The sequence below is a fragment of the Artemia franciscana genome, chromosome 2, assembly GCF_032884065.1.
Source record: "Artemia franciscana chromosome 2, ASM3288406v1, whole genome shotgun sequence".
Classification (NCBI taxonomy): domain Eukaryota; kingdom Metazoa; phylum Arthropoda; class Branchiopoda; order Anostraca; family Artemiidae; genus Artemia; species Artemia franciscana.
The window spans coordinates 46386008-46413333 of record NC_088864.1 but is presented as its reverse complement, the minus strand read 5'-3'; the positions used below and the strand labels follow the sequence as shown (position 1 = coordinate 46413333).

The 27326-nt window shown below is 34.5% G+C and overlaps 1 protein-coding gene across 1 annotated transcript; it reads right to left on the bottom strand.

Annotated features, from left to right (window-relative positions):
* LOC136042743 (RNA polymerase-associated protein RTF1 homolog) lies at positions 1 to 27019 on the bottom strand. Its single transcript, XM_065727710.1, has 6 exons — positions 26655 to 27019; positions 20429 to 20562; positions 16270 to 16447; positions 12289 to 13050; positions 8753 to 8908; positions 1 to 2775 (listed from the first exon to the last, which is right to left on the bottom strand). The coding sequence occupies exons 1-6, from the start codon at positions 26895 to 26897 to the stop codon at positions 2290 to 2292; spliced, it is 1959 nt and encodes a 652-aa protein (XP_065583782.1). The 5' UTR covers positions 26898 to 27019; the 3' UTR covers positions 1 to 2289.
* Between the last annotated feature and the right edge of the window lie 307 nt (positions 27020 to 27326).

Genomic DNA, 27326 nt, shown 5'->3' with positions numbered 1-27326 from the left:
TAAGAGAAACAAAATATAATTTAAAAGAAAAAATACATTACAAAACTTTGGATGAGTTCATTCCCTGCACTACTAATTCAATAGTAATCCAATAGCATAAAAATATTACATAAAAATCACAAAGAATAATATGTGTAATAACACAAGATTTTAATATTATAAACGCTAATGTTCATTGGATATTGTAACACCTTAAAAATATTATTTGCCCTGGGGTTGTGGGGTGGGCGTATAACACAAATTTTGGGAATTCCCTTTTACGTCTTATGCAAGAAACCCCGTAAAAATTATTAGGTATTCAAGCCATCTATTTTTTATTACTGTAATAAAAGGCTTTTGGCCTGAAACCATAATTTTGTATGACAAAGAAAGGACTCCAATCACACCTCATATTAGAGATCCTTTATATACATATACTCTTTACAACTGATACAATATTACAGTCATGTCCATTAGAGATGTCTAATCATGCTGGCACATAAACTAAAATTGATTGGTCTTCTATTTCCCCCTCCCCCTACAATTCACTATAAACGAGTTATGGACATAGTTGTTTTAATAAGTTCCCTCACTTTGCTATGTTCATCAGGAATAGCAAGATAACTGCAATATTTACATTATACGAAAAATAAATAAGAAGAAAATTATTTTTTTTTCTTAAAATGATATTTTCTTTAAAGAGCGATTGTTTATGTTTTTATCATAAAGATAAAATTTTTTTTTAACAAAAATAAGATTAGTTTTTTCTTTAAAGAGCAATTATTTATATTCATAACAAACAGTTTACCCTTGATCACACTAAAAGGGGACTTATTGAATTATTCCACCTGACACATATGAACTAGAATATGCACAAATCTAGTTAATACTTCCACATTATACACAGTCCCTCTACAATATGAAAAACAAGAAAAAATTATAATTAATTAATACACATTTTTCGAACATTTAATTTTCCACGCTCTTATCGGGATGAAAAAAAAATCGCTTAGTTTGATGCTACAGATATTACGCTTGTTTTGTATCATCCGTAGCGTAAGCTTGCATCCAATGCCTGCCAACGACTTGGCCTACAAAATCGCTTTATAAGTCGTTAATGTTGTTAAATTTTATAGTACTTGTCGTTAAGTTATTATCATGCCATGAATTCGTTTTCGCAATGAGTTTTCCTTTTATTTTCTATGTATACTACTCCACTATCTTTAATTTTGTAAGCGGGTTACAAACAAATATATTACGCACGATACCCTACATATGTTAAGAATTAAAGAAAATACAAAAAGATTTAAATATGCAATAATTCCGTAGCCCAATCTTGAAGGTTGTTATATTGTCTGGGCACTATTATAAGTGTCCATATGAATCACCTAGTCTATATAAATGCAATACAATATTACTTTCAATTTAATTAACATTCCCGTACAAACGTCTGTTATAGCGACCAGATCTTGGAATACTCGTAGAAATCATCAGAATATATTAGACTTGACCCTCCACAACATATGCCAGACTTTACATTAAAATATGAACATATTACAAATAATGTTAATTTACTTAACTAATTAACTAGACGGTATACTTTCCCTGAAAATGCCGCTAAAAGCAACTTGAAAACTCTTTGATTAAGCTTAAGCCTTTTCCGCACTTGCATTTTGACATTATTTTCGTACTGAATATGGAGCCCCCCTTAAGTAGAAAACTAGAGTGACGCTCTCCTTGGCACGGGGGAGCCCAGGGTTCTATATCCGCTACCGCAAGGTTGGATGACATACCTGCTAATTGTCCCTACAAAAAAGACTTAGCAACTGAATACATAGATCCAATTCCCAATGCGCCACCAATGGTTGTGAAAGATCTTTATGTATACCCTATCTGGTATCCCAGGTAAAATAAGAGACCAAGGGTACTGAAGATCAGTGCTAAGGCTATAACGGCCTGCCATCAAATTTGCGAATATATTTATTTTTATTTATTTATTTATATTACCTTAAATTAATAGGCTCCAAATAACAGTAAAATTACATCAAAACTTTAAAACGTTTAGACTTCCAATAAAAGAAGGCACATAATAAAGTTAAGTATTCTCCTAAGGTAATGAATCGTTATTTAAAACGTAACTTTACCGAAGCATTTCTGATAATTTGTCTAAAAGAGGCATGAAAACGGCCTATAGCAACTTTATTTGGTGTCAATACTGTTTATATGTATTTAGCCGGGTCATAATAGACATTGAGTAAATAGTTACAAATTGTTAAACTATAAAGCTAGGAAGTTTATTCACTGTATGAATTACAATAGCCCTCTCTTTTTCTTGTAGTCCTCCAAGTTAAGTGACCTTCGCGGCGCTTCTTTGGCAGCATTACTCACACTTTTCGTAATTGTATTCATTGGCGACTCAATAGACGGCACATCTAAATCAATCTTTATATCAAAATTATGTGCCAAGTACAAATCATCCACTTTAGACTGAACTTTTTTCACATCGTCCTTTGGTATTTCTACCACTTTATTCTCTGGCTCTTTTTGTTTGACAGCAAATGGGTTTTCAGTAATTACTGACGTCACTTCAACCCTTTTCGTTACCATTGATGGACGAGTTGATCGACGGGTAAATGGGTCCATGACTTTGTTCCCCTTATTTGCTCTATATTCCTCCATGATTGCCTTTTCTGCCAGCTCTATATTAAGCTTCCTATTTTTCTCGTTGATATAAGATATGGAACTAATTGTGGAAGTCCGTGCACGGTCAAGCTCCATTGCTTTTTCTTCCAGCTCCTAGACACCAAATTGAATCAATTAATAAAGTGCACCATAAACATAACACGAAACAACACATATTGAGGAACAAAAAAGAAACAAAAACAGTCACAAAACAATAATTCAATTACAATCTTTGTTCTCTTTTCTTGTTTTTCCCCAACTTATGGTCTTAAATAGAGGAAAGAGTGATATTTGTCAATAGAAAGTAAGACTGTAAAACAGGACTTTGGTAGCAATATATACATCGAAGAATCTTCTTTTTATGCATACTACAAATATTTAAATTCAGTTAAGTTACCGTACTTAGCTAAGCAATGTCTATAGTATATATTACACCATCAATTCAATATTTCAAAGAATCTAATAGAGCAATATTCAAGCTCTTATTTACAAAAATGCACAAGTTTGCATTTCCCCAGAGAAAAAACTTGATCGTATATAACCAGTGATCATAAAAATAGGCCGCGTGGTAGCACATCTCGTAAACATTGCGCAATGCATCTCGCCTCTAAACACATTAAAAACAAGTTTTTTAAATGAAAGCAAAGAGCGACGTTAAAATAAAAGAAACATAAATTATCCTATAGATAAGGCCATCCCATTTTACTATTTGTAACTAAGTTAAAGTTCTCCTTAATTGAATGCATGTTCAATGTCAATAATTAGTAGAAACTTTAGCAAAACGATCTGCAGGTTTAGAGAGGCAGCTGTCCCCTTTATATATAGAACGATTTATATTTATTTAAAGTTTTAATAATGCTCTTAAATAACGACGAAGACCACACTGCCTTTCATTCACAAACGCCAAAAACAAGAAGAACAATAGGGAATTCTTTTTGCAAGACAGTGGGAAATAAATTAGAATGAATATTTCGGCCTTATGTCCAAGTGCCGTCCTCAGCAAGACAAATATATAAGAAGAAAAACTTACAACAGGATACAATCAATGCAACTAAAATGAACAGTTTTTCAAAACAGTCCCAGCATCCTTACCTCAGCGAAGTTCAACCAGGACTGATAAATAAATTGTTATGAAATGAGGCAATTCAATGAAATGAAAGTAAATGATTTAAAAACACATTTTTAATGCCAATCTTTACTTTTTGGCTGCTGATCTCGTAGGTCTATTTGTGACAGGTTCTGTGTTAATATCTATTGCTTTTTTATAATATTTTGTAAGATCACTTTAGTTAAATTTGTGTATAGAGCATTTAGTGAATACTCTCTCAAGTCCCTATTTAACGAATTATTTATTATTAATCCTAAGTCTGATTTCAATTGCTTCTCGAACTACTTGCTTTATGCCTAGGTCATTGCTAATAAGGGCGGATTCTTCAAAAAGTATTTTGTGGCTAGGATTTTCAAACACATGGCTGCCTAAAGCAGAATCAAAAGAAACAGAAGCAATATTAGATTTCAGAACTTTGGCGATATCATCTTTATGCTGTTGTAGGCGTTTTCTCTGAATTTTGGTGAGCTCTCCTTACATAGAATTTGCAACAATCGCATGGTATTTGACAGTCATCTGTTTGGCGAGTAACTGGAGTTTTATCTTTACCAGAATTTAGGAGATTTATGATTTTCAAATTATTGGTAACTACAACATAGAGATTGTTTTGCGTGAATACTTTTTTAAGATTCCTAGCGATTTTTAGGATATATGGGAGATAAATCATGTTTCAGGGCTTATCGGGATTCTCACATGATAAATTATCGTTGATTTTACGGGAGTGTCTTTTCAGTCTACAGTTAATTGTATTATTAATAAATAAAAGAGGATACCCATTTCCAAAAAGTATGTCCCTGATAAAGTCTAGTTCTGCCGTGATGTAGGAATCAGAACAAATGTTTAGGGCACGATCAACAAGAGAGATTACGACAGCTCTTTTAACTTGTGGGGGGGGGGTGATTTAAAATATAAATATCAAATGTTTTGTGTTGGTTTTCTGTAAATAGTAAAATTGAGTTTATCTAAGCTACGAATAATTAGCATATCTAGGATTGAGATTTTATTTGCAATTTCAATTTCTAAAGAAAACTGTAAATTTCTATCATATGTATTAAGGTGATCTAAAAACACCCTAAGTTCATTTTCCCCATAGTTCCAAAGTGAAATTACGTCATTCATTGATTTGTAATTACGTCATCCATTGAGTTGTAAGGCTTCCGCCTTACAACTCTCAATCTTTGCACTTGCATGAAAATGCTTGAGGTAATCCACCCACGCAAAACTGTACTCCTTATTTTATTTATATTCCGAGAGCATTTTGACATATAGAATCAAAAGTGTGCTTAGTTAAATTTTATCCCCCCCCCTCCCTCCGTCCTCATTGGTGAAGGTAAGGAATTGAGTACAATATTATATTCCAAACTCGATATGTTTCTGTAGTACGAGCATCAGCACCCATATTTGCAAGTCATATATCTCTCGAAATCAATGCTAGGTAGTAGCTGCTTTGAGCATAAAATATAATTTTTATGACTTTGGTCACTCTTACTCCCCTAAAACCTCCGCTGGCATGTCCTCAAAAGTTTCTTGTACATAAAGGGTGGCCAAAACTTTGCGAATGTGCCCAACTCGGCCCACTGGATGATTAGAAGTGCCAGTATTTATCTTCATTTATCTTATTTTGCAGTGCATGTAAGGTTTTTTCCATCCTAACAAATTCGTGAGCAACAAATTTTTTAAAACAAAAAGTGTTACGCAATCTAATTCAATATTATTGATGGATTTAGAGCACGATACCCAAAAAACTTACAAATTCCTTCATAAAAAAAACAAGACAACTTTTGTGTTTTGGTGTTTCGAATTTAATTTTTCACTTATTACGCTGTTACATTTGTTAGACTTTAAATACCGTTTAAACAATTTGATTACATTCAAGTGTCCTAGTATGTTGCTGAGAGTTGTCATAAACAATGAACATTTATGCTTCCACGCATCCACGTAGTTTTTAAAGAGAGATGAGCAGAACATTTTGAGAATGCACTAAATCGAGATCGAGTTGCAGGAAAAGATATAGAGGAAAATGAAGAAGTTTGTGATACCTTGGATGTGAAGGAAGATTTGTTTTTTGAGGAAGAATTAGCGACAGTACTAAAAGGACTAAAAACTAATAAGGCTCCAGGTGCTGATAGTGTGGTAAATGAGTTTCTTAAATATGGTGGCTCTGAGGTTAGGAATAAGCTACTGAAGATTATGAAATTGATTTTTGAAAAAGGGGAAGTACCTAATGATTTTAGGAAAACCTTAATTAAACCACTGTATAAGAAAGGTGTCAAGAGTGAGTGTCGTGATTATCGAGGCATTAGTCTGATCACGGGGACTGCGGGGGAGTAAGTCGTCCCCAAAGACATAGTTATTAGGTTTTTCAACTATGGTGAATAAAATGGCTATCTCAGAATTTTGATCCGGTGACTTTGGGGAAAAAAATGAGCGTGGGAGGGAGCCTAGGTGCCCTCCATTTTTTTTGGTCACTTAAAAAGGGCACTAGAACTTTTAATTTTCGTTAGAATGAGCCCTCTCGCGACATTCTAGGACCACTGGGTCGATACTAGATCAACCCTAAAAAAAAAAAAAAAAAAAAAAAAAAAAAAAAAAAAAAAAAAAAAAAAACGCATCCATGATTTGTCTTCTGGCAAAAAATGCGAAATTCAACATTTTTGTAGATAGGAGCTTGAAACTTCTGCTATAGGGTTCTCTGACACGCTGAATCTGATGGTGTGATTTTCGTTAAGATTGTATGAATTTTAGGGGATGTTTCCCCCTATTTTCTAAAATGAGGCAAATTTTCTCAGGCTCGTAACTTTTGATAGGTAAGACTAATCTTGATGAAAGTTATATATTTAAAATCAGCATTAAAATGAGATTCCTTTGATGCAACTATTGGTATCAAAATTCCATTTTTTAGAGTTTCGGTTACTATTGAGCCGGGTCGCTCCTTACTACAGTTCGTTACCACGAACTGTTTGATAAGTTATTGAAAACTATGAGTATGATTTTGAAAAAGGGGAAGTACCTAACGATTCTAGGAAAAACCTTAATTAAACCACAATATAAGAAAGGTGATAAAGTGAATGTCGTAATTATTGAGGCATTAGTCTGGTCTCTGTAGGTAGCAAATTACTTAGCAATATGATACTTTTTAGACTGAGAGATGCTGTAGACAAAATTTTAAGAGAAGAACAGCGCGGTTTTAGAAAAGGTAGTTGATGTGTCGAATAAATTTTCACTCTTAGGTTAATAATTGAGAAGTGCCTGAGTTGTCAAACACCTTTGGTATTCAATTTTAGATTATGAGCTAGCGTTCGATTCTGTTGATGGAAGAGCTTTAGTGAAGGTCTTATCTTTGTATGGTATACCAGACAAATACATTAAAGTGATTAGTGCTATGTACGAGAAAAACATTGCTGTGATTAAAGTAGGAAATGAGGTTAGCAGCTGGTTTTGTGTTAAATCAAGAGTTAATCAGGGTTGTGTTCTATCCTTCTTTATATGAATCACTTTGATGGATTTTGCCATAAGGAGCACAGGAAAAGCCATGGGAGACCAGGGAATCAAATGGGGAGGAAAACTATCCTGGACTTAGATTATACTGATGATTTAAGCATCCTAGATGAAAGCGTGAACAAAATGAATGAACTTTTAAAAGTTTTACGAGTTCAGGGTCCTAGAATAGGTTTGAATATTAATGTTAAGAAGACTAAGTCACTAACGCTAGGAATAAGAAAAGGAGTAAAAGGTGACGCAGGGTAACGAAACGATTGATCAAGTGTACAGCATCACCTTCCTTGGTAGTATTATTAGTAAAGACGTTGGGAGCAGTGAAGATGTTAAAAATAGAATAGCCAAGGCTCAGGGTGTTTTTTCACAGTTAAAAGAAAGTATGAAAGAATAGGAAGATAAGCCTGCAAACCAAGAATAGAATTTCAGAAGCTACAGAGATGACAGTGGTCAAATATGGAGCTGAAGCATGGGCGATCCAAGAAGCGGATGAAGATATGCTAGATGTTTTCCAGAGAAATTGCCTAAGGATTGCTCTGGGTACCCCGCTGACTGACCGTATTTCAAACAATAGACTATACAAAAAATGTGGTTCAATCCTGTTTTCTAAGGCTATAATGAAAGAAAGGTTGAGATCGTTAGGGCACGTTGTGCGGATGACAGATTGACGAAAGTAGTCCCTTTCGGCTAACCGTCTAGGGCTAAACGGAAAGCAGGTCGTCGCCGTCTGGAATGAGAGGCCGTCATAAAGAAAGATTTAAAGGAAATGGGAACTTTCTGGGAGGGTATAAAAAGGGAGATTTTGAACAAATTGGGATAGAGGAGGAGCGTACGTAGCTGTTGGCCTCAGGCGGCTTGGTGTTGTGATGAGGTCTTAGTAGTAGTAATTTTAAAATCCAGCTATTCAAAAGGATATTTAGGGATATTAAAAGTAATAAATGCTTCGTAATAAGTAATAAAAATTCGTTTTCTTATTTGCAGAGTCACATGCATCTTCTTTCTCTGGAGTTGTTTGCACGTCTGATTTTGTTTTCACGAAGGAGAGTTATCCCGAAAAGGAAAAGAAGTTATCTCGAAAAGAAAGAGCGTGTTGTTGCTTCAGAAGACTTGAAAGATCATACTGGAATTACTAAAGATACTATTTTGTTGGGATTGGGATCATACATTCCAGTGTTTATGTGAACAATTTTAGTTCAAAAGTAAAATTTGAAAGCCACTCACAGAAAAATCACAATTTTTGACTGAACTTTACAGAATGTCCGTTTTTTATTTATTAACGGAAAATAAACACATTAATGAAATGTCAACTTATAGCTCAAATTGATCGTAACACTCCAGTACTTTTATAACTTGCGCTAAAGCAAGTACAATTAGTTTAAATATTAATAAAATTTAGGTCTACAATATGAAACATGAAAATTCTAATAAAACGGCTATCTTATTATCATAAAAAAACTCGTTTTTACAAATGGAAGGCTTATTTCTTACCATTAGTTCTTTGTTGTAACGTTCGGCAACTTCTTCATCCCCCTTAGATTGGGCTATTTCCCTCTCCTTAATCAACTGCGCTTTTTTTGCTGCATAATTGTAAATATTCTTCGAGAATCTTGTCTTTTCTTGAATTATTTTCGCAACATCCTCCTCCTATAAATCAACGAAAATACAATTTAATATTTAAATGGCATGGCTGAAGAAATATCCAACACTCGGGGAGGGCAAAAACACAAAAAAGGACATAGGCCAAGGCCTTTAAATATGCTCCCCATGTACGATCGTAATTCAGCTTACACTAAGGTATGTAGGCTTACACAGTTCACACAATGTAAAAAAAAAAAACGCATGGAGTTCTTGGCACAATTAATTGAGTGACCCCCACTTCCTTCAACAGAAGACATGTCAGCTTTCGATGAATTGCTTTTTAGTTTTGAACCAGAAGTGGATCTATGGCTTGATTACTTAGTTGTGGAGATGGCTTCATTCTGGCCCCATAACATTCGAACAGAACGCTAAGACAAGCGACATCTTCTTCATGACCGCTTCATTCAATCCAATATTCATTTTCGAACTCTTTGCTCAGACGTTACCCAAAGAAGGGCAGGTTATCTATCAGGAATCGAACCCTTATTACACTCAGTCAGACTGGGGGCCTGACTCCCCCTGCAAAAACATACCTTGGGCATAGATGAAATAAAACCCTCACTCTTTTGACCATCTCAGCTGAGTTGCTGTTCATATTTGCTATATGGTTCTCAAATATAAAAAGAATTGAAAAGGCAGGGAGATACCATCAATTTCATTTTTTATTGGGAGTGGGGAGTTGACTTATTTTGTGTGCACTCATATGATTTATATATAGGGCGTACACAAAGTACTTCCTTGATTACAGATTTAATTATATCTACTGAATGTAGGTTAGATTAAAAGAAAACCAAGTTTTTCTTGACTCCAGGCTTAATTGATGTGGTTTTAGTCAGGAGATCACTAAAAACCAGAAACTCCCAAGAAACAACCCATTTCCCAGATTGTCCTTGGGTAGCCTGCCTGACATGAACCAACCACCCGCAAAAGCACTAGGTAGCTTTAACTTAATGATTACCATCCAGTTAAATGAGGAATTAGTTGTTATAAGTTGTGTTAACATTAATGTTACGAGAATCCGTCACTCGACTGGTGACGGATTCTCGTTATTCCAGGGCAACTACTGGCGGTTTCTTTCGACTTGTGGTAGTCATTCAGTTTTCTCCACAGCTTAGATATACAATACAGTTATGAAAATTCAATTTATTTTTTGGACACAGTGCGCGGTAGCGATGCTAGCGGTTGGAGACAGGAAACTGGCAGTCTGAATCTAAAACATCATAGCAATTGGACAAACAAAACAATATTGCGCTCCCGCCTATGGTGTTGCAGTACGATCTAGGAGGCGTCATGTTTAGATCTGTGTACCAAAAGCTTCTCATGGGCAAGATAGCAGTTTTCATAACTGTATTGTATATCTAAGCTGTGGTTTTCTTCAATGCAGCTACGTCAAAGATACATTAATAAAAACTGTAGAAAAAATCGTGATTTCCTGTCTGTCACCTGTTTCAAGCATCTATCTTAGGTTCAGTGGATGTAAGGAATTTTTATAATGGGATTATTTTTTGTACACAATCTTGAACCAAAACTGTCTCTTTTATAGAACAGAAAGCGAGGTAAATATGCCAGTGTCGATATGCATCAGAAGGCGGGATTACTGTATATTATAAAGGAATTGAGGGTAAGCTGTCTCAGATCTTCTGGGAGGTAGCCAGAAAGTACTAAAGTACTGCTTTTCAGAACTATATAGGGTGTACTTATATCTTTATGGAGACAAGTCCAATAAGATGATCTCAAGCTGGGGCAGCCTGTTATGGTGCGTTTCCGTCTCAAAAGGGATAAGTTTTCAGTCCCTCATGAAGCAGCTTCAAGGCAGTGGAATTACCATTTAGGCAAAGGATATAGAGAGAAAGGTAGACATATTCAATATAGAGCTGATTTGTTAAATATGGTGATAAATGGACCAAGTCCTAAGGAGGATGAACTGAAATAACAACAAAGCGAGAAAGGTACGGGGGGAGGGAAAATTAACTAAACTCACCCAATTTCTGTCAGCAAATATAGTAGCGGTAATCATAAAATGAGCATGGCTCGCATGCTAAAAAAATAATTAGTCTTCAATAGGCGAGAGGGTTGGAGCCGCCTTTATCTTTTACTGAGTACTCACTAGCCTTCCGTAGCCTAGTGCCTCTGACAAAAGGATATACACATTCAGTATATCCAAATAAAGGATATACACACTAATTATACATAGCTTATAATCTCTTCGTCTTAATAGCAAGTATAAGATACTTATACTCATACACTAATGATAATTATAGACACTATTACATAAGTAATAAAGGATATACACATTCAATATGTCCCAATTAAGGATATACACACTAATTATACTTATACATAGCTTATAATCTCTTCGTGTTAATATCAGGTATAAGATACTTATACTTACACCCTAATGATAATTATACACACTATTACCTAAGTAATAAAGGATATACACACTAAGCAATAGCTACATACTCTCAATAGGTGACAAACGCGCAATGGTAATATTCAATTACAAACTTTTACTAATTTTGGTAATGCTCAATAACGCAAGAAAATGAAAAATATGAATAAAAGGTAAAACCTTGAGTCGAGTTAGTAAAAAAATATAAAGCCTTTATAAAAACATTGCCAAAATATTTTGGCTTCACGTCTGCAAGCCTTTACCAAAAAAGAAAGAAGGAGAAGAAGCAGAGCACCTAAAACGTGGGTAACAGAAAATAACACGAAGAGATTATAAGCTATGAAACGCAAGAAAAAAAGAAAAGTAACTATGAGCAGTTTTGATTAGTTGTTTTGTAAAAGCTCTGAGCGGCTCCATAGCCTTTTCCATCTCTTTATCTTTATTTTGCTGTTTATTTCAGCTGTTGAGTCTAGTTTTTCTGAGAGCTATTAAGAGCATTTATTTGTTTATCCATTGCTCACAGATGTCACCATACAGAGTCAAACCTGTTTGTGAAATGGCTTATATTTTATATATTTTCTAATTAATAGAAATCCATATTTAATAAGGGGAGAAGAAGGAGAACTGATTTTTAGCCAGAAGTTGAAGAATCTACAAAGTTTCCCTAAAGCCTAATTTTTTATTTTTTCCTTTACTTAAAATTGTTTATCTTTAGAAAAACGAAATCTTATATTCATCTAATTTAAACTGCCTTGATCTGTCATTATTATTAGAATTTACTTAAAATATAATCGGAAAATTTCTTCCTCACTTGATAGTTTGACATTCTTGTTTTTTCAAAGCACGTTTTTAAATTTTCATTTACTATGAATGAAATTTTTTCTTTATTAGCCTGTAGCACATGCTGCAACCATGATATCTACGTCATTAGCTGCAAAATCAGAAGCTGCACAAAAGTAAAAAACTGCAATAAAAAATAAAGAAGAAAAAATACCTGAAAAACGTAATTCCTTGCATTTTGAATATCAGCATATTTCTTATCTACATCTTCTACGAGAGGTAAGGAAACACCCTGAGCAGCACAAGTTTCTTTCCATTTTTCAAATTCAGTATCAGTGAAATCCTGATTAGAAACAAACTCAAGTCTAAAGACTCTCTCTTGGGAACCATGCCTCAGTCTCATTCCCTTGTTGGTTTTTGTGTTGCCAAGTTTATAGATTTTTGCCGTTTCACACACACCAACAATTTCTGCCACTCTGTACACAGACTTGCCAGAATTCTGACCAATACCAATCCTTACAAAGCAACCACAAGCAACTTTCTCAAGGAAAGGGGCATGAACCCACTTCTCAAGTTTGTGTCGTGAGAGTCGTATTTTCGATATTTGTTCTTTTTTATCGACTAATTGAACTCGATGTCGAGGGGCTCGTTCCTCATCCTCTGAATCACTACTGGAACTATCTTCACTAGAAGAACTCTTAATACTTGGGGCTTTTCGCGGTTTCTCGTCCTCAGATTCCTCAGAATCTGAGCCACTATCGTCCGACCAAACATCAGATGCTTTGAGTTTCTCCTTCCGTTGAGAAGATTCCGGTGACGATTCTCTGTCTCTTTCTTCTTCATTGTCCTTCTGTCGTTCTGCTTCCTGGGATGCCTTCTTCTCAGCACGTTTTCTCTCTTTTTCCTTTTCTTTCTTCTCTTTTTCTTCAGCCCGCTCTTTTCTTTCGTTACGGCGAGCCTTCAAAGCATTTATGGCCTAAAATTTAAATTGAATATGCATTAAACAAACATTATTTTCCTTTTAAATTTTTTTTTAAAAAGAGCAGCATCTAAAACAACGCAATGCAGTTGTCTTCACAAGGAACAAAAATAATCTTTAGTAAGCAGATGTTAGAGACTTGCTACTCTTTTAGGAATCGTTTTCTCAAGAGTTACAAGTTAACCCCCTAGATATCTTACAATGCACTGTTCCATGAACAAAAAACCAAAACTGCCTTTCATATCTGCCGACTTCTAAAGTTAAGGTAATTGTAAGCACACTGTTATAAACGATCTCCTAGAATGAAAACGGTTAGGAAACCGTTTGAATTTGCTGTTTTTTGTTCTACATAGAATAAACCCCACATGTCGCTTTATTATCCTGTTTCAATGACCATGCCGACCCTCTTCTTTTAATTGTTAATAATAAGAAACAAGAAAAATAAGAAAAGAAGGGGCTGTCATTTGAGAAATTGCTTTTGCAGTGCATATTCATAATTGGTATATCCCATTCTAATGTGAATACTCCATTTTCTTTTTAGCATCTTTAGATTTGCTAAATGGTTTCCAGAGAAATTGCCAACGGACTGTTCTGGGTACCCGGCTGACTGACCGTGTTTCAAACAATAGGCTGTGCGAAAAATTTGGTTCAACCCCGTTTTCTAGGGCTATTAATTGTGTTTCAAACAATAGGCTGTGCGAAAAATTAGGTTCAACCCCGTTTTCTAGGGCTATTAATTAACGCTTTCAAAGGGATATTAGAAGTAATAAATGTTTCATAGTAAGTAATACAAATTCATTGTATTGACCAAGATCAGAATATTGGAAGGTACAGTGATGAGAGTGTTCAAATATGGCTCTGAAGCATGGGCGCTCCAAAAAGCGGATGAAGATTTACAAGAAGTTTTCCAGAGAAATTGCATACGGATTGTTCTGGGTACCCGACTGACAGACCGTATTTTAAACAGTAGGTTGTACGAAAAATATGGTTCAATCCCGGTTTCTAGGGCTATAATGAAGAAAAGGTTGAGATGGTTAGGGCACTTTCTGCGGATGAAGGATGACAGATTGCCGAAACTAGTCCTTTTCGGCTAACCGCCTAGGGCTAGAGGAAAGCAGGTCGTCCTCCTCTGGGGTGGGAGGATGTCATAAAGAAATATTTAAAGGAAATGGGGAGGGTGTAAAGAGGGAGGCTTATAATCGAATGGGATGGAAGAGGAGTGTGCATAGCTGTACTGGGCTCAGGCAGCTTGGTGCTGCAGTGACTTGTTAGCAATAGAAGTAATTCTATTCTTAAGTCTTTTGATCTAGAAAAGTTAGTCTTTCAATAACAGCTCATAATCAAGTAATTGTTTGTCACATTCTAATGTTGCAACTGGTTTTACGACTAATGCAGAAATAAAACAGGACATATTTAGTGCGTTCGAGCATACTAAGTTTACTTATCTGACAAGCCTGGTTACTTATCTTCAGCGTTTCACGAGATGTGAATGACATCAGAGATTAGGAGGAATGCTGCTTGAAACAATCTAGATTCATTGTAGGATAAGTTACATCTTGCTAACTCCAGATATTGCAGGAAAAGCTACAGCATATACACATTTCGATCATTTCAAAAATAGAAATAGCGTTTCATGTCAAATTAAGATAGATAAAAAAAGAGACAACAATAGTGAAAATTATCATATGATAATTGCTGTGTCAGACCCAACCTAAAAAAGAACTTGCTACTTTGAAATAGTCTGAATTAATTGCAGAATAACCTACGCCTGCTAACTCCATAAAATGGAAGATAATCGATATCAGGATAAGTTCAATAATGGAAGTAAAATAAGAATTTAAAGGCCAAGAACAAAAAGAGACAGCATTAGTGGAATATGTTACACTCTACGAAACCTGAATACAAGTTATGTTTGCATCGAAGCAAATGTGATCATTATTGTTATTCACATAGTTAGCCATAAGTATTTCACCTAGCAAGTGGCTGGATAAGTATTTGTTGATATCTTTCACAAATTACATCCAAGGAAGTCAGACTTAGCTGGATAAGTCGGATGAGGGATGCTCGATGGCACTCATTATGTTCAAGCATTTGTAATTTAGCAGTTTTTCAATCTTCTGAAATACTCTCATTCCTTATTAAATCTTAAAATTTAAGTCATTCAAGGCTAGTTGCAAGATAAGAATCCTACTAATTGCTAAGTTTTTACAATATAAATTTATCTGTTTTCAAATAAACAGTTTGATCAGGTTCAAACAGGTTCTAGGTTTAAAAAAAAGATTAAAGTTACAATCTTGTTTGTTAGCATTTAGCTAGTTTAATATCATAAATGAGTTCAAGTTTTTACCCTTGTCTGGTACTTTCTTAAAGGATGTAACAAAGATTATTGCTACTGTGGTTATCCCTCTAGACCCCCCCCCCCCTGCAGAGTTGAGATTGTGATCGGGACACGAAAAGGCAGTAAATGGACAATATTTCTTACTTCTCACAAAGATTGGCTGAGATTTGACTTCCCATTTTTGTATATATGCTGATGACATGAATACGAACTGTTATAGACTATTAGCGCTTATTCCTCGCAACATTTGATTGATATCGTGGAAAATGTTGTAGTGAGGAATATTCCCCCCTCCAAAAAAAAAAAAAAATGGCACGAGCCTCCCAAAGGCATAACTAGGACCCTCATATTTACCACCAATTGCAGCTGATTTCCAATATAAATTTGATGTGATGACTAGAATTAAAGATCTGTCCCCTCATAGAGGTGGAATTGAGGGGTGGACCCCGAAAAGGAACAAGCAAAACAGGGCGCTTGCCAGCTAGAAAGTTGTATTTGTAGATGTTCTGGCAAAAGAACTTGACACCCCTTCTTCATTAAGGCTGCATCATGAATGGATCCTAAAAAACAAAACTAGGGCATATTATTCAACAAAATAGGGTGTAGTCTGACAGTATCTTGTTTTAAAATGTTGTTAGGACAATAATTTATGGAACCCACCTTTCCGTTCCCCAGTAAGTACGGACGATTTGCGATCCTTAAAATGTATAATTAGGATATTAGCTCTTACTTTACACTATTTTTGATCAGATAGTCATACTAAATGAAAGACCAATATGAAAGATAAGTGAAAAAAAAAGAGACAACATTCAGCAAATACAATGGATCTCTTGGGTACACACCAGGGGAAGTTCCAATAAAACATGAGCAGAAATTACCTGAAATTTATTATTTTTCGTTTTGTTTTCTTCAACAGTTTTTTTCCTCTCGTGAGCTCTTTCTTTGGCATCTTTGGGTATGACCACCTTTTCACTTTCTGACTTTTTCTGTTTCTTTGCCAGTCTCAATTTTTTCTCAATTTCAAATCGGGTTCTCATTGCTTCTCGACGCTCATTTCTAAAAAAAGTAAAAGAGCAAAATAAAAATGAAGGCAAAAAATGCTAAAACACTAGTTAATAGGACAGAGAGAAGATATAAACGCATAAGAAGAATATAAACTGTAAGAAATACAAAAAAAGCACAATATTACTATGTCTACTATGTCCAAACCACTCTATTGTGAACTTGTTGACACTCTATTGGGGAAAAAACAACCGAGAAGACCAATGGTGCTCATCTTTTTCAGAATGTCAGCCAACATCTTTAGTGATGTTGTCAAGCAGTACTAGTGAGTCAACAAGTTCAAAACAAGAAATAATTTCCAGTCTCTATACCATCTTGGTAAACATAATACAAATTTACAATTCATCCAAAATTTAAGTCTCTACAACAAATTTTATAATTCGCACCCAGGAAAACTTTGAAAATTAAAAGTAGGGGTTTACTACTGAGAGACCAAAAGTGTATTAATTCCAGAATATTTTTTTCCCCAGAATAGCCTACTCGTTAAGTAAAAAAAATTCCAGTTTAATATGTCATTGATTAAATTTCTAATCAGCAAACTAAAAGAGCCCGAATCTTTGTTTCAAAATATAAAAAATAATGTGAACAAAAGGGAGCCTAAAACTGCTCCCCCTTTTTTTATATTCAAAAAAAGAAGATGAAAAAAAGCAGCTAAAAATTGTTTAAATCATCACTATTATTCGCCGTTTCCTGGCATAGGAAGAATAACATTGAGGACAATTTTTCGATGGCTTGTTTTAAAACACATTATTTTCCGTTTTAGTAAAACTACAATCATCCTTTAAGAAATTAAACTGTAATTGAGGGTGTTAACCTATAAAAAAGCTTCTTCAAAATAGCACAAGACATAAGAAGACAATTTTATTACAACTTGAAGCCTAAGGGAGGAATTTACTTAGTAAGAAGGAGTAAGGAAAAGCACTACAGAGATTGAAAAACAAAAGATCCCTGGTCCTGTAAATATATTTTTGAAACAAAGCAGATACACATTTTTGAAACAAAACTTCTGTATCAAATGTGCTTATGCACCTCGGTTGTGCCTGAAAGTTTTTTTTGTCCAGAACAGTTACTTCGATTCTGAAAAAAGGAAAGATTCCGACGGAGTGTGCATCTTACAGGCCAATAACGGTTTCCTGCAATATAAGCAAAACTTTTGAGTATCTTCTCCTTCCATGACTTAATTCTTGGGCATATTTTGGTGAAAATCGGATTGGGTTTTCAGCTGGGGTAGGTTGCCAGCAGGCTTCTTACTGAGGCTACTAAAAAGGGATTCGAGTTACATTTATGTGCTTTGGATCTCTCCAAAGCTTTTGACACTGTTACGCATTCCCAAGCTATCTTTTCTCTTTTTGGCCATGGTATCAGCATATTGGTAATTTTTCTTCTTAGATATTGGTATTCAAATTCCTTTTTGCGGATTAAAACGGATATAAGGATTTCAGAAAGTAGAATTCCAGTACGACGTGGGGTCCGGCAAGGTGCTATCCTCTCCCCCTCTATTTTCAAACTTTGTATATCATCTGTCCTTTCCTCTATCCACCTACTTGCATCCTTAATTCTGTAAATATTTCTTATCTTGCCTGTGCGGATGATATTCTTTTGATCAGTAGGACTAAAAAAGGGCTTTCTTTGTCTGTTTCAACAGTAGCATCTAAACTTCATGCAGTTGGACTATCTCTTAATCTTTCAAAGTGTGAATATCTTTCATTTAACAGTAATATCACTACTCCTCTAATCTGTGGATCTTTTTCTATCCCGTCGGTTTCCTCATTTCGGTGGCTAGGAATTAATGTTAGTAAAACACTAAAATCCTTACGGACTCTCGCCGTTGCTGATTGCAAGAAGAAAATCCAATTTAGTTACTCTAAAATGGTTGCTAACCGAGGTAGATACAATAGAAAGTCTCTTGCTAAATTATATTCGGTTTTGTTTCTTTCTGGTATTTACCCTATTTTTCACAAAAAAGATATCAGTTCAATTTGTTCTTGTTATTTCTGGTTTTCCCGTTTTCTATTGTATCTGCCTCCATGGTACAGAAATAGGAACCTCATATCTGAATACAGTTTCCCGGATATCAGGTCGTAACTCACGGAGCTTGCTGGCAAAATATCCCAGTCTGCTTGTAAGTATCTGCCCGCCCACAGTGGCCTTACTCGTTTGCTTTAATTTCTTGTTCTTTCTGTTTTGTGCAGTGTTTGTTTTGTTTCTTCTATTGATACTCCGCTTTGATTTTTTGTAGCGGGTCAAAAATAAATTATTATTAATAAAGTTCGAAATTACATAAAGAAAGTTAACGTGATAATTTTTTATCACAGGGAAATGGCTAGTACTACCACTGCTATTACTATTAACAACTTACTGTAACTCCAAGCTGCCTGAGGCCAACACAGCTATACCGTTCTGCGTCCATCCCAATCAATTCAAAGCCTCCCTCTTTAAGCACTCCCACAAAGTTCCCACTTCCCTTGAATGTTTCTTTACAACATCCTCTTACCCCAACAATGGATAACCTGCTTTCTGTATAGCTCTAGGTGGTTGTTCAAAAAGGGCAAACTTTGGCAATCTGCCATCTTTTATCTGCAGAACACGCCCTAGTCATCTCAACTTTTCTCTCATTGTAGCCCTAGAAAAAGCGATTAAACCACACTTCTTGCATAGCCCACTGTTTGAAATACAATCAATCAGTCAGGTAACCAAAATAATCCATAGGCAATTTCTCTGGAAAACATCTAGCAATTTTTTCTCCATTTTTGAAGTGCCCTTGGCTCAGAATCATATTTGACCACTATCATCGCAGTAGCTTCCTACGTTCTGATCTACAGAATTATCTTCCTATTCTTTCAAACTTTTTTCAACTTCAAAATAAAATCCTGAATCTTGGCTATTCTAATTTGAACATCTTCACGGCACACACAGCAACCACCATCCTTACAAATAATACTACCAAGGTAAGTGAAGCTCTTAATTGACCTTTTCGTTACCACATATTTTCAAGCTTATTTTAATAATGAGCCTAGCAACGGATATGGAGGAATGTGATTAATCACAAAGGCAGAACTCTCTTAAACTTTAGTCTAGTCTCGTATACTAAATTGCAGATAATTTTAGTCCTTGGTAAAAGTCACAGTGAAGCAAATAATTTTGAAATTTTTAAGGTAAAAACCAAAGGATGCAAAAGTGGGCTTTAAAATAATTGTTCAGATGATTAACATGGATAAACTAGGCACAAATCAGAACAAAGATGTGAGGTTTGGTACTAAAAAAAACTGACTAGGCAGATACCTTCATTTACTTAGGTAGTACTACTAGTAAGAATCTTTAAAGTAAATTTAAGTTAGTATAATAGTAACAGTTCAGTGAAGATATAGAATAGACAAGACATAGAATATACAAGCTAAGATTAGAGTGCTTGAAGCCATAACAAATTTAGATTTTGAAATAAGGCTACTTCAAAACCTTACGAATCATATTGAATGTTTTCTATGGGAATTGTCTATTGATAGTTCTAAGAAATCGTCTGAGAGACTTTACATTAAACATGAAACTAAACTAAAAATAAATTTTTAATGCAATTGTATAAAGTGGAAAAAATATGAGGAAAGAAGAGAAGATAAGTTATAATAAAAGAAGGGTTAAAATAGTTTGAATATATTTTATATGTGAAGCCATCGTACTAGTGCTCAAAGATCATACTGCTCAACAGTCCAACAGGGGCCAAAGTTAAATTGGTAGTAAGAGGTGGGAAGAAATAATTCAGAGGAAATAGGAGCCTTATTCGATGGAGTAGCAAGTAAAACTCTGAACAGTGTTTTATTGAGAAGGAGCATGTGCTGTCGTGCTGGCATTAGAATGATTTATACTGCGATCAATAATTAATATCAGCACAATATGACATGATTTTTTTTATCCTTAAATTGCTCTAACTGAAGTTTAATACTTCATACTTCAGGGAATACAAGATGAATGCAACGTTACCTATTGAAAAGTTCTTGTTCCCTTTCTTTTTCAGTCATTTGGGCTAGCCTAACCTGATCTGCTTCATCACCCATAAGATTCTCATCGTAGCCGTCATTAAATTCTTCATCTCCTGAGTCACTTCCTCTAGAGTCCTAAAAGAAAAGAAGTCATAAGAATTATTCAAAATTTTCGAAAAGTAAATTAAAATGGTCATTTAGTTTTGTGACTGACAAACAATTTACATAGGAACTAAATTGACTATACTAAAAAGGGTGTCTACTACAATTTTTTTAAACCATTTCTTGTTCATATAATTTACATCAAAATCAAATGCCCGTTTTGGGATGCTTTCCCCTATTTTTTGAAACTTGCTAAATATTTTTCAAGGAAAGTAGGGCTTTTGCAACTAAGAATTGAGGATTGGAGAAGGGTTGAAATATGTACTTGAAACAACTTCCTAAGCCAAATTTTGACCTTTAGATCCATTCCTAAAAGAGCCATCTACAGGGTAACTGACAACCAGTGAACTGCAAATTTTTCAAATAGAAAAAACAAAGCAAGAAAGATAATGATGTCATATTGTTAAGCGAAACTTTTATACTTTCTTTTTTATTAAATGGAGTTTAGTTTCCTTCAAGGGCAATGTGGTTTAAGTATTTTTTCTTAACTGAAAAAAAAATGATAAGTCATGATTTATCATGAACATGATAAAGTTCTTGCTGTGGGACATAACTAATTTTGTCTTTAATGTGGAAAGGAATGCAATAGAAAAGGCAGGAAACACCTCAAATCCCTTGTTGATGTCAATGACAATTCGTCAAGGCTTCTTTCTGCTGACCATAATATCAAATTATGAGTTTCATGATAAATCAACTCATTGAGGAGTGTTTCCCTGCTTTTTTCAAAAATCAGGAAAGTTTTCCCAGGCTACTAGCTTTTGATGGGCAACATTAAACTTCATGAATTTTATGTGTTTGGACTCGGTAAATAAAGTCAATGTTTTTTGTGCTAATTGTTATCAGAATTTTCTCTTTTTTTTAGTTTTCGTTTCTTGTGCCAAAAAAAAACCAATGGGCTTCAAATTGGTTTGCTAGTGAAACATTATTATATGTGGCAAGAGCACAGAAACGGTCGGAAATGCATACAAGATTCCATAACTGAGGAGGGGAAAAAGTGAACACACTACTTGATGCATTTTTATGCTTTTTCAAAATATAAAACAATTCTAACTCATAAGTACCCCCCTCCTCACACCATGGTCCCATACATAGCCCTAGAATACAGGTTTGTACAAGACTAAAAAACACTTAAAAAACAAAATTACTACTTTACAATATAGAGTATGTTTTCATTCATCACATTATCATGTTAACTTTAATTTTATCTGCATTCATAAACCATTTTTAGACAATATTGAACATAGAAAAGATTCCTTAAATTCCTTAACAGATATGAGTTACATAATCAGGTTCAGCATACCAGAGAACCCTATTGCAGAGGTTTCAGGCTCCTATCAACAAAATACGAAATTTAATTTTTTTTGTTGGAAGAAAGATCATGGATGCATGTTTTTTTTCCAGGGGTGATTGTATCAAACCAATGGTCCTAGGAGATCACCAGAGGGCTCATTCCATCTGAAATGAAAAGTTGTAGCGTCTATTTTAAGTGAGCAAAATGATCGGAGAAACTATTCTCAATTTTGCTTAATATTGTCCAAAAGAGCAGTACTAAATGGGTAAATGTAGAGAGTAGTAGTTCCCCAAAAAGAGACATGCTAAAACAAAAAGATGAGCATTTTTAGATAACTATTTTCACGTTCTATTTTATGGTTAACGTTGCATTTATAGTGATTCGCCCCCACCCTTCATGGTGTCATGCATAGTCCTAGACTATGTAGAAACTAATTTAACATAAATTTAGTACCATTATATTCCTTACTGTATGCTTCTTTTCAACATAACAGTTGAAATCCTGACATTACACCCTAAACACCTTTCCCCATTAGGGACCCAACACATAGCCTAAATAATCTATTTGTTTGTTGTTACTTCCATTGTAAAACTGGATATGGTGTGTAGACTCACATACATCCACTTTAGCCAAAGCAATTTTCTTGAATATAGGATAAACAATAGTGTTTTAAGTGAGTTGGACATCTGAACAAAAATAAAATAAAACATGATAATCAGAGTATATAAATATACTGCATATTATCAAGCAAGAATTTCATTGATATAGTATTTTCTTTTGGTTTGATCTATATCCTAAGGCTATAGGTGGGACCATTAGGGGCGTGTGTGTGTGTGTACAGGGGTGGGTATGAATTTGTAACTTTGAATGAAGTGTAACTTTAACCGCAAAAGTACAAAATTAGTAATCTAAAAATGAATCTGTTTATTTAGCATGTCTCCTTCTGTAGAGTTACAGCTCTGCACATTTAACATAATTCCTTGGTACGTTTTTAACCACTTTTCTTAACCCATTTCTTGTGTCAAAAATTATGAATTAAGTATCACTTTAGGATCTATTAAAGAGCTTGAGAGAGACTTGCAAGTAAACCCATTACTATATTTTAGAAAGATAATAAAAAAGGCATCAAGTAGTGTGCTTACATTGTTCCTACCTTGGCTATAGCTTAGAACTCTGTATATATTTACCAAAAAGGTATCAGGTAGTGGATTCACCTTGTCTCTACCACAGTTATGACATTCACAAAGAAAATATCGCAAACAAAAATAAAGAGGAAAATAAGAAATTATGTAGTCTACCGATATTCCAAAATATAGGCAGAATATGGATCATGGAACAGGGGTTGGTCACCACTGGATGACCTGCAGATATTTAGTTTATAATGATAATTGAAGTCTGAAAAAGCATTTTGATTATTTTCTTAATAAAACCAGTAATAGCCTAAATGAATAATCTTATTATTCACTAAGATTATTTTAATGAGAATATCACTGACCCAGATGTCCCTTTAATCTTCATATTATGGTTAATTTTGACCCTGAGCCAAAAAAAGTTGCCCACTTCTGGTATAGAATATTCCATAGTTTTTATTTCCACATTTAATATTTTATTTCTTTTAGGGGTTGAGTTATCATAGCGGGGTGAGATAAGGTTAAAGCTGGAGGTGATATTAAACCAAAGACAAACTTATTATTAGAAATTTTTGAACAGAATAAACATCTAAAAATTTTGACTTGATATCATAGGGGTTAGAGATAGGCCAGATAGAAAAAGAAGAACCAAGAGGGAGCCTGATTGTCCTCCAGCAATTTTTTACCTTTAAATGGGAGGATGGTTTATTAAGATGGATTATTAAGAGGTGATTGTAGCTGGCTCTAAACTAAACCATAAGATGTTTTCACGCCATGTCATGGTACTTAACCCACCCAGACGATATCCCAGACCTTATGAGAGAAAAGCTTGCATAAACTGGTTGATACAATTAGGGGTCTGAAAAGTGTGCATTGATTGGAGAAGTTTTTCGTTTTAATTGGAGTATGAGAAAGATCTTCAATACAGAACATTGACACAATCAAACCCAGGGGACATCATATCAACCAAGTGGTCAAAGATTGTCGAAAGAGGGCTCATTCTAACGGAAATGAAAAGTTCTAGTGCCCTTTTTAAGTGACCAAAAAAATTGGAGGGCATCTAGGCCCCCTCCCACGCTCATTTTTTTCCCAAAGTCAACAGATCAAAATTTTGAGATAGCCATTTTGTTCAGCATAGTCGAAAACCATAATAACTATGTCTTTGGGGATGACTTACTCCCCCTCAATCCCTAGAGGAGGGGCTGCAAGTCACAAACTTTGACCAGTGTTTACATATAGTAATGGTTATTGGTAAGTGTACAGACGTTTTTAGGGGGATTTTATTTTGTTTGGGGGTGGGGCTGAGGAGAAGGGGCTATGTTGGAGGATCTTTCCTTGGAGGAATCTGTCATGGGGGAAGAAAAATTCAATGAAAAGGGCGCAGGATTTTCTAGCATTACTATAAGAAAACAATGAAAAATAAACATGAAAACTTTTTTCAAATGAAAGAAAGGAGTAGCATTGAAACTTAAAACGAACAGATATTATTACGAATATGAGGGGTTCTAATAATACTTTAGCATAAAGAGCGAGGTATTTAGGAGGAGATAAATACCTTGCTCTTTATGCTAAAGTATTTTTAGTAATTTCAACTATTTATTCTATGGCCTTTCTGATTCAGGGGTCATTCTTAAAGAATTGGGACAAAACTTACGATTTAGTGTACAGAGCGAGGTATTAACAAGGGTACAAACCCCCTCGTATACATAACAAAAATATAAGGTTATGAAAGTTTGTTATGTAAGTTAATTCTTAAGTTACATATATATTTTATTAATAAAAACATTTGTTAAAAATTAAAAGTTCTAGTTACCTTTTTAAGTAACCAAAAAATTGGAGGGCAACTAGGCCTCCTTCTCCACCCCTTATTTCTCAAAATCGTCTGATCAAAACTAAGAGAAAGCCATTTAGCCAAAAAAGAATTAATATATAAATTTCATTTTAATAATTTATGTGCAGAGAGCCAAAACCAAACATGCATTAATTCAAAAACGTTCAGAAATTAAATAAAAAGTAAGGCTTTTTATTTAATTAAATAAAAGTAAGTAAAAAGTTTAGCTGAAAGTAAGGAGCAACATTAAAACTTAAAACAAACAGAAATTACTCCATATATGAAATGGGTTGTCCTCTCTGCAATCCCTCTTTACGCTAAAGTTTGACTCTTTGCCACAATTCTACTTTTTAAAACAATTAAAAGCTTTAGCGTAAAGAGCAAGTGATTACCTACTAGGGGTCAGTATAAACTTTTATACTGAGTATAAAATTTTATAAAAGGGGTCCTATAGTGTCAGGTGTGTATTTGTAAAGAATATAAAAAAGAACATCAAGTGGTATGTTCACTTTATTGGTAAGTCAGTTATATGAACTGTCATAAATTTACCAAAACAGAGTGCTATATATCTTTAAATTAAAGGGGAAGGGGTTAAAGTATAGTCAAAGCAGCTTCAGAATTTGTTATCCATAGTTTTTCTGCAGTAAATCTCAGAAAGGGGTTAGGTAGGAAAATGAAACTTTTAGGGATGGGTCTAAAGGCTAAAGTATATCCCAGGAGGGTATTTTGAAGTACCTACCTCTACTCCTTCTTGCTCAAGAGGGTCCTGACCTTTAAAAATATGTGTGTCATAAAAGTGAAACCTTGCAAGATAGATCTTCTGCTTGAATAAAGTAAAAAAAAAAATTGATTTTAGCTTCACAACTTTGCTCAATCCCAATTTATAAGGTTCTAAAGTCATGCAAATATATTTCCTAAATTTTGAAGAAAAAAACAACAACATTGATATGGCTCAGAATTCTACTCAAATAACAGGAATTGGATTTTCAGAACTAAAGGCAGAGAAAGGTAAATGTTGGTATTACTGGAAAAAATTTCCAACTAGGAGTTATTCCAACCCAAATATTCTTGTATTTAAACATATAGAATTGCAATAGTTTCTATTTTTGTTGATTGGAAATTTGAAATTGCTAACATTTCAAGACTGAAATTGCTCTGTGGCTTTTAGAGACAATTTACAAAAAATTTGGATGTTTTTAGAGAAGATTATTTATGAAAGAATCAGCCTAAAATAATCTGCCTTTGGAACATACTTAACCTAACCTCTATCTTATATCTAGATCAACAAAAACAGAAATGATTGTAATTCTATATGTATAAATACAAGAATATTTGAGCTGGAATAACTCCATAATGGTGAGTTTGCAGTAGTTTTGCCAGAGAAAAAAGATGTTCAAAAAGTCAAAATGCATCTATTAAAATAGTTTAATGACCCAAAAAATTGTTCTATTAGTACCAACATTGACCAGAACAAGCAACTGGTAACTGAAAATTAAAGTAAAATGTTGTTTTGTCAAAATTTCAATAGGTATAGGCTAGACCTGTCATGTAGGCAAATTTCAGGACCCTCAGGAGGGAGAAGGAGTTGAAGTGGGTACTTCAAAACACCTTCTGAGGATATACTTTAGCCTGTAGACCCATCCCTGAAAGTTTCATTTTCCTAACCTAGCCCTTTTCCAAGATAGCTAAAGTCAATCAACTAGAATTTTACCGAAATGGTATATTAATACCTTATCACTAAAATGTAGAACCAATAGGCATGACTAACTTAGGCTATCAAGACAAAGAAGTGGCATAGCAGAAAACAACTTACAGAGTCTTCACTTTGATCTGAATCTGACACTTCTCCCTCTTCTTGATCTGCACTTTCAGAATGGATTCTTTTTCTTTTGGTAGTTTCCCTTTCAGTTTCTGATTCACTCTCAGAACTACTTTTGTCACTAGACAACTTTGTCTTCTTTCTGGACAAGGTAAGCAGGCCAGAATCTAAGTCTGAATCAGACTCTTCTCCTTCTGATGCTTCGGAATCTGTGTAAACCTTAGATTTTCGCTTCATTTCTAGATAGAAGTTTTGTAATCACTTAATAACAAATAACCAAGAGACTTCACTTTTACAGTTCTATTTTTCTTTTAAAACATTTGTGGTTCTTTCATCGCTTTCATGACTGATCTGTCCGAACAGCGGAACTTGAGCCAAAACACGGTTGCAAACTGTTAAACTTTTTCGGTAATTGTCGCACTTCAGTACGCACAAAACAGAAAAACCCAGTTTGATATGCAAAGTTTAAAAATGCCACATAAGTGCAACAGCCAGTTCTTTTTTCATGTGTTCATTTGAAAAACAATTTTAACTCATGAAAAGAAAAGAAAATTAACAACATTAACCTTTCTGCATTTTATTTTACCGTTTGTATTGTGGCTAAAATAGAATGTCATCTCTTCTTTGATGATAGTATGCAAGTTGATCAGGATGTAAGAAGAAAAG

What these genes read in the sequence shown, in the direction of transcription:
- LOC136042743 (XM_065727710.1), bottom strand. Translation starts at nt 26,897, where the DNA reads ATGAAGCGAAAATCTAAGGTTTACACAGATTCCGAAGCATCAGAAGGA. An exon ending in CGAAAAATAATAAATTTCAG is followed by an intron (nt 13,051 to 16,269) that starts GTAATTTCTGCT and finishes TTTAAATTTTAG; the next exon opens with GCCATAAATGCTTTGAAGGC. An exon ending in GTTACAACAAAGAACTAATG is followed by an intron (nt 2,776 to 8,752) that starts GTAAGAAATAAG and finishes TTTGGTGTCTAG; the next exon opens with GAGCTGGAAGAAAAAGCAAT.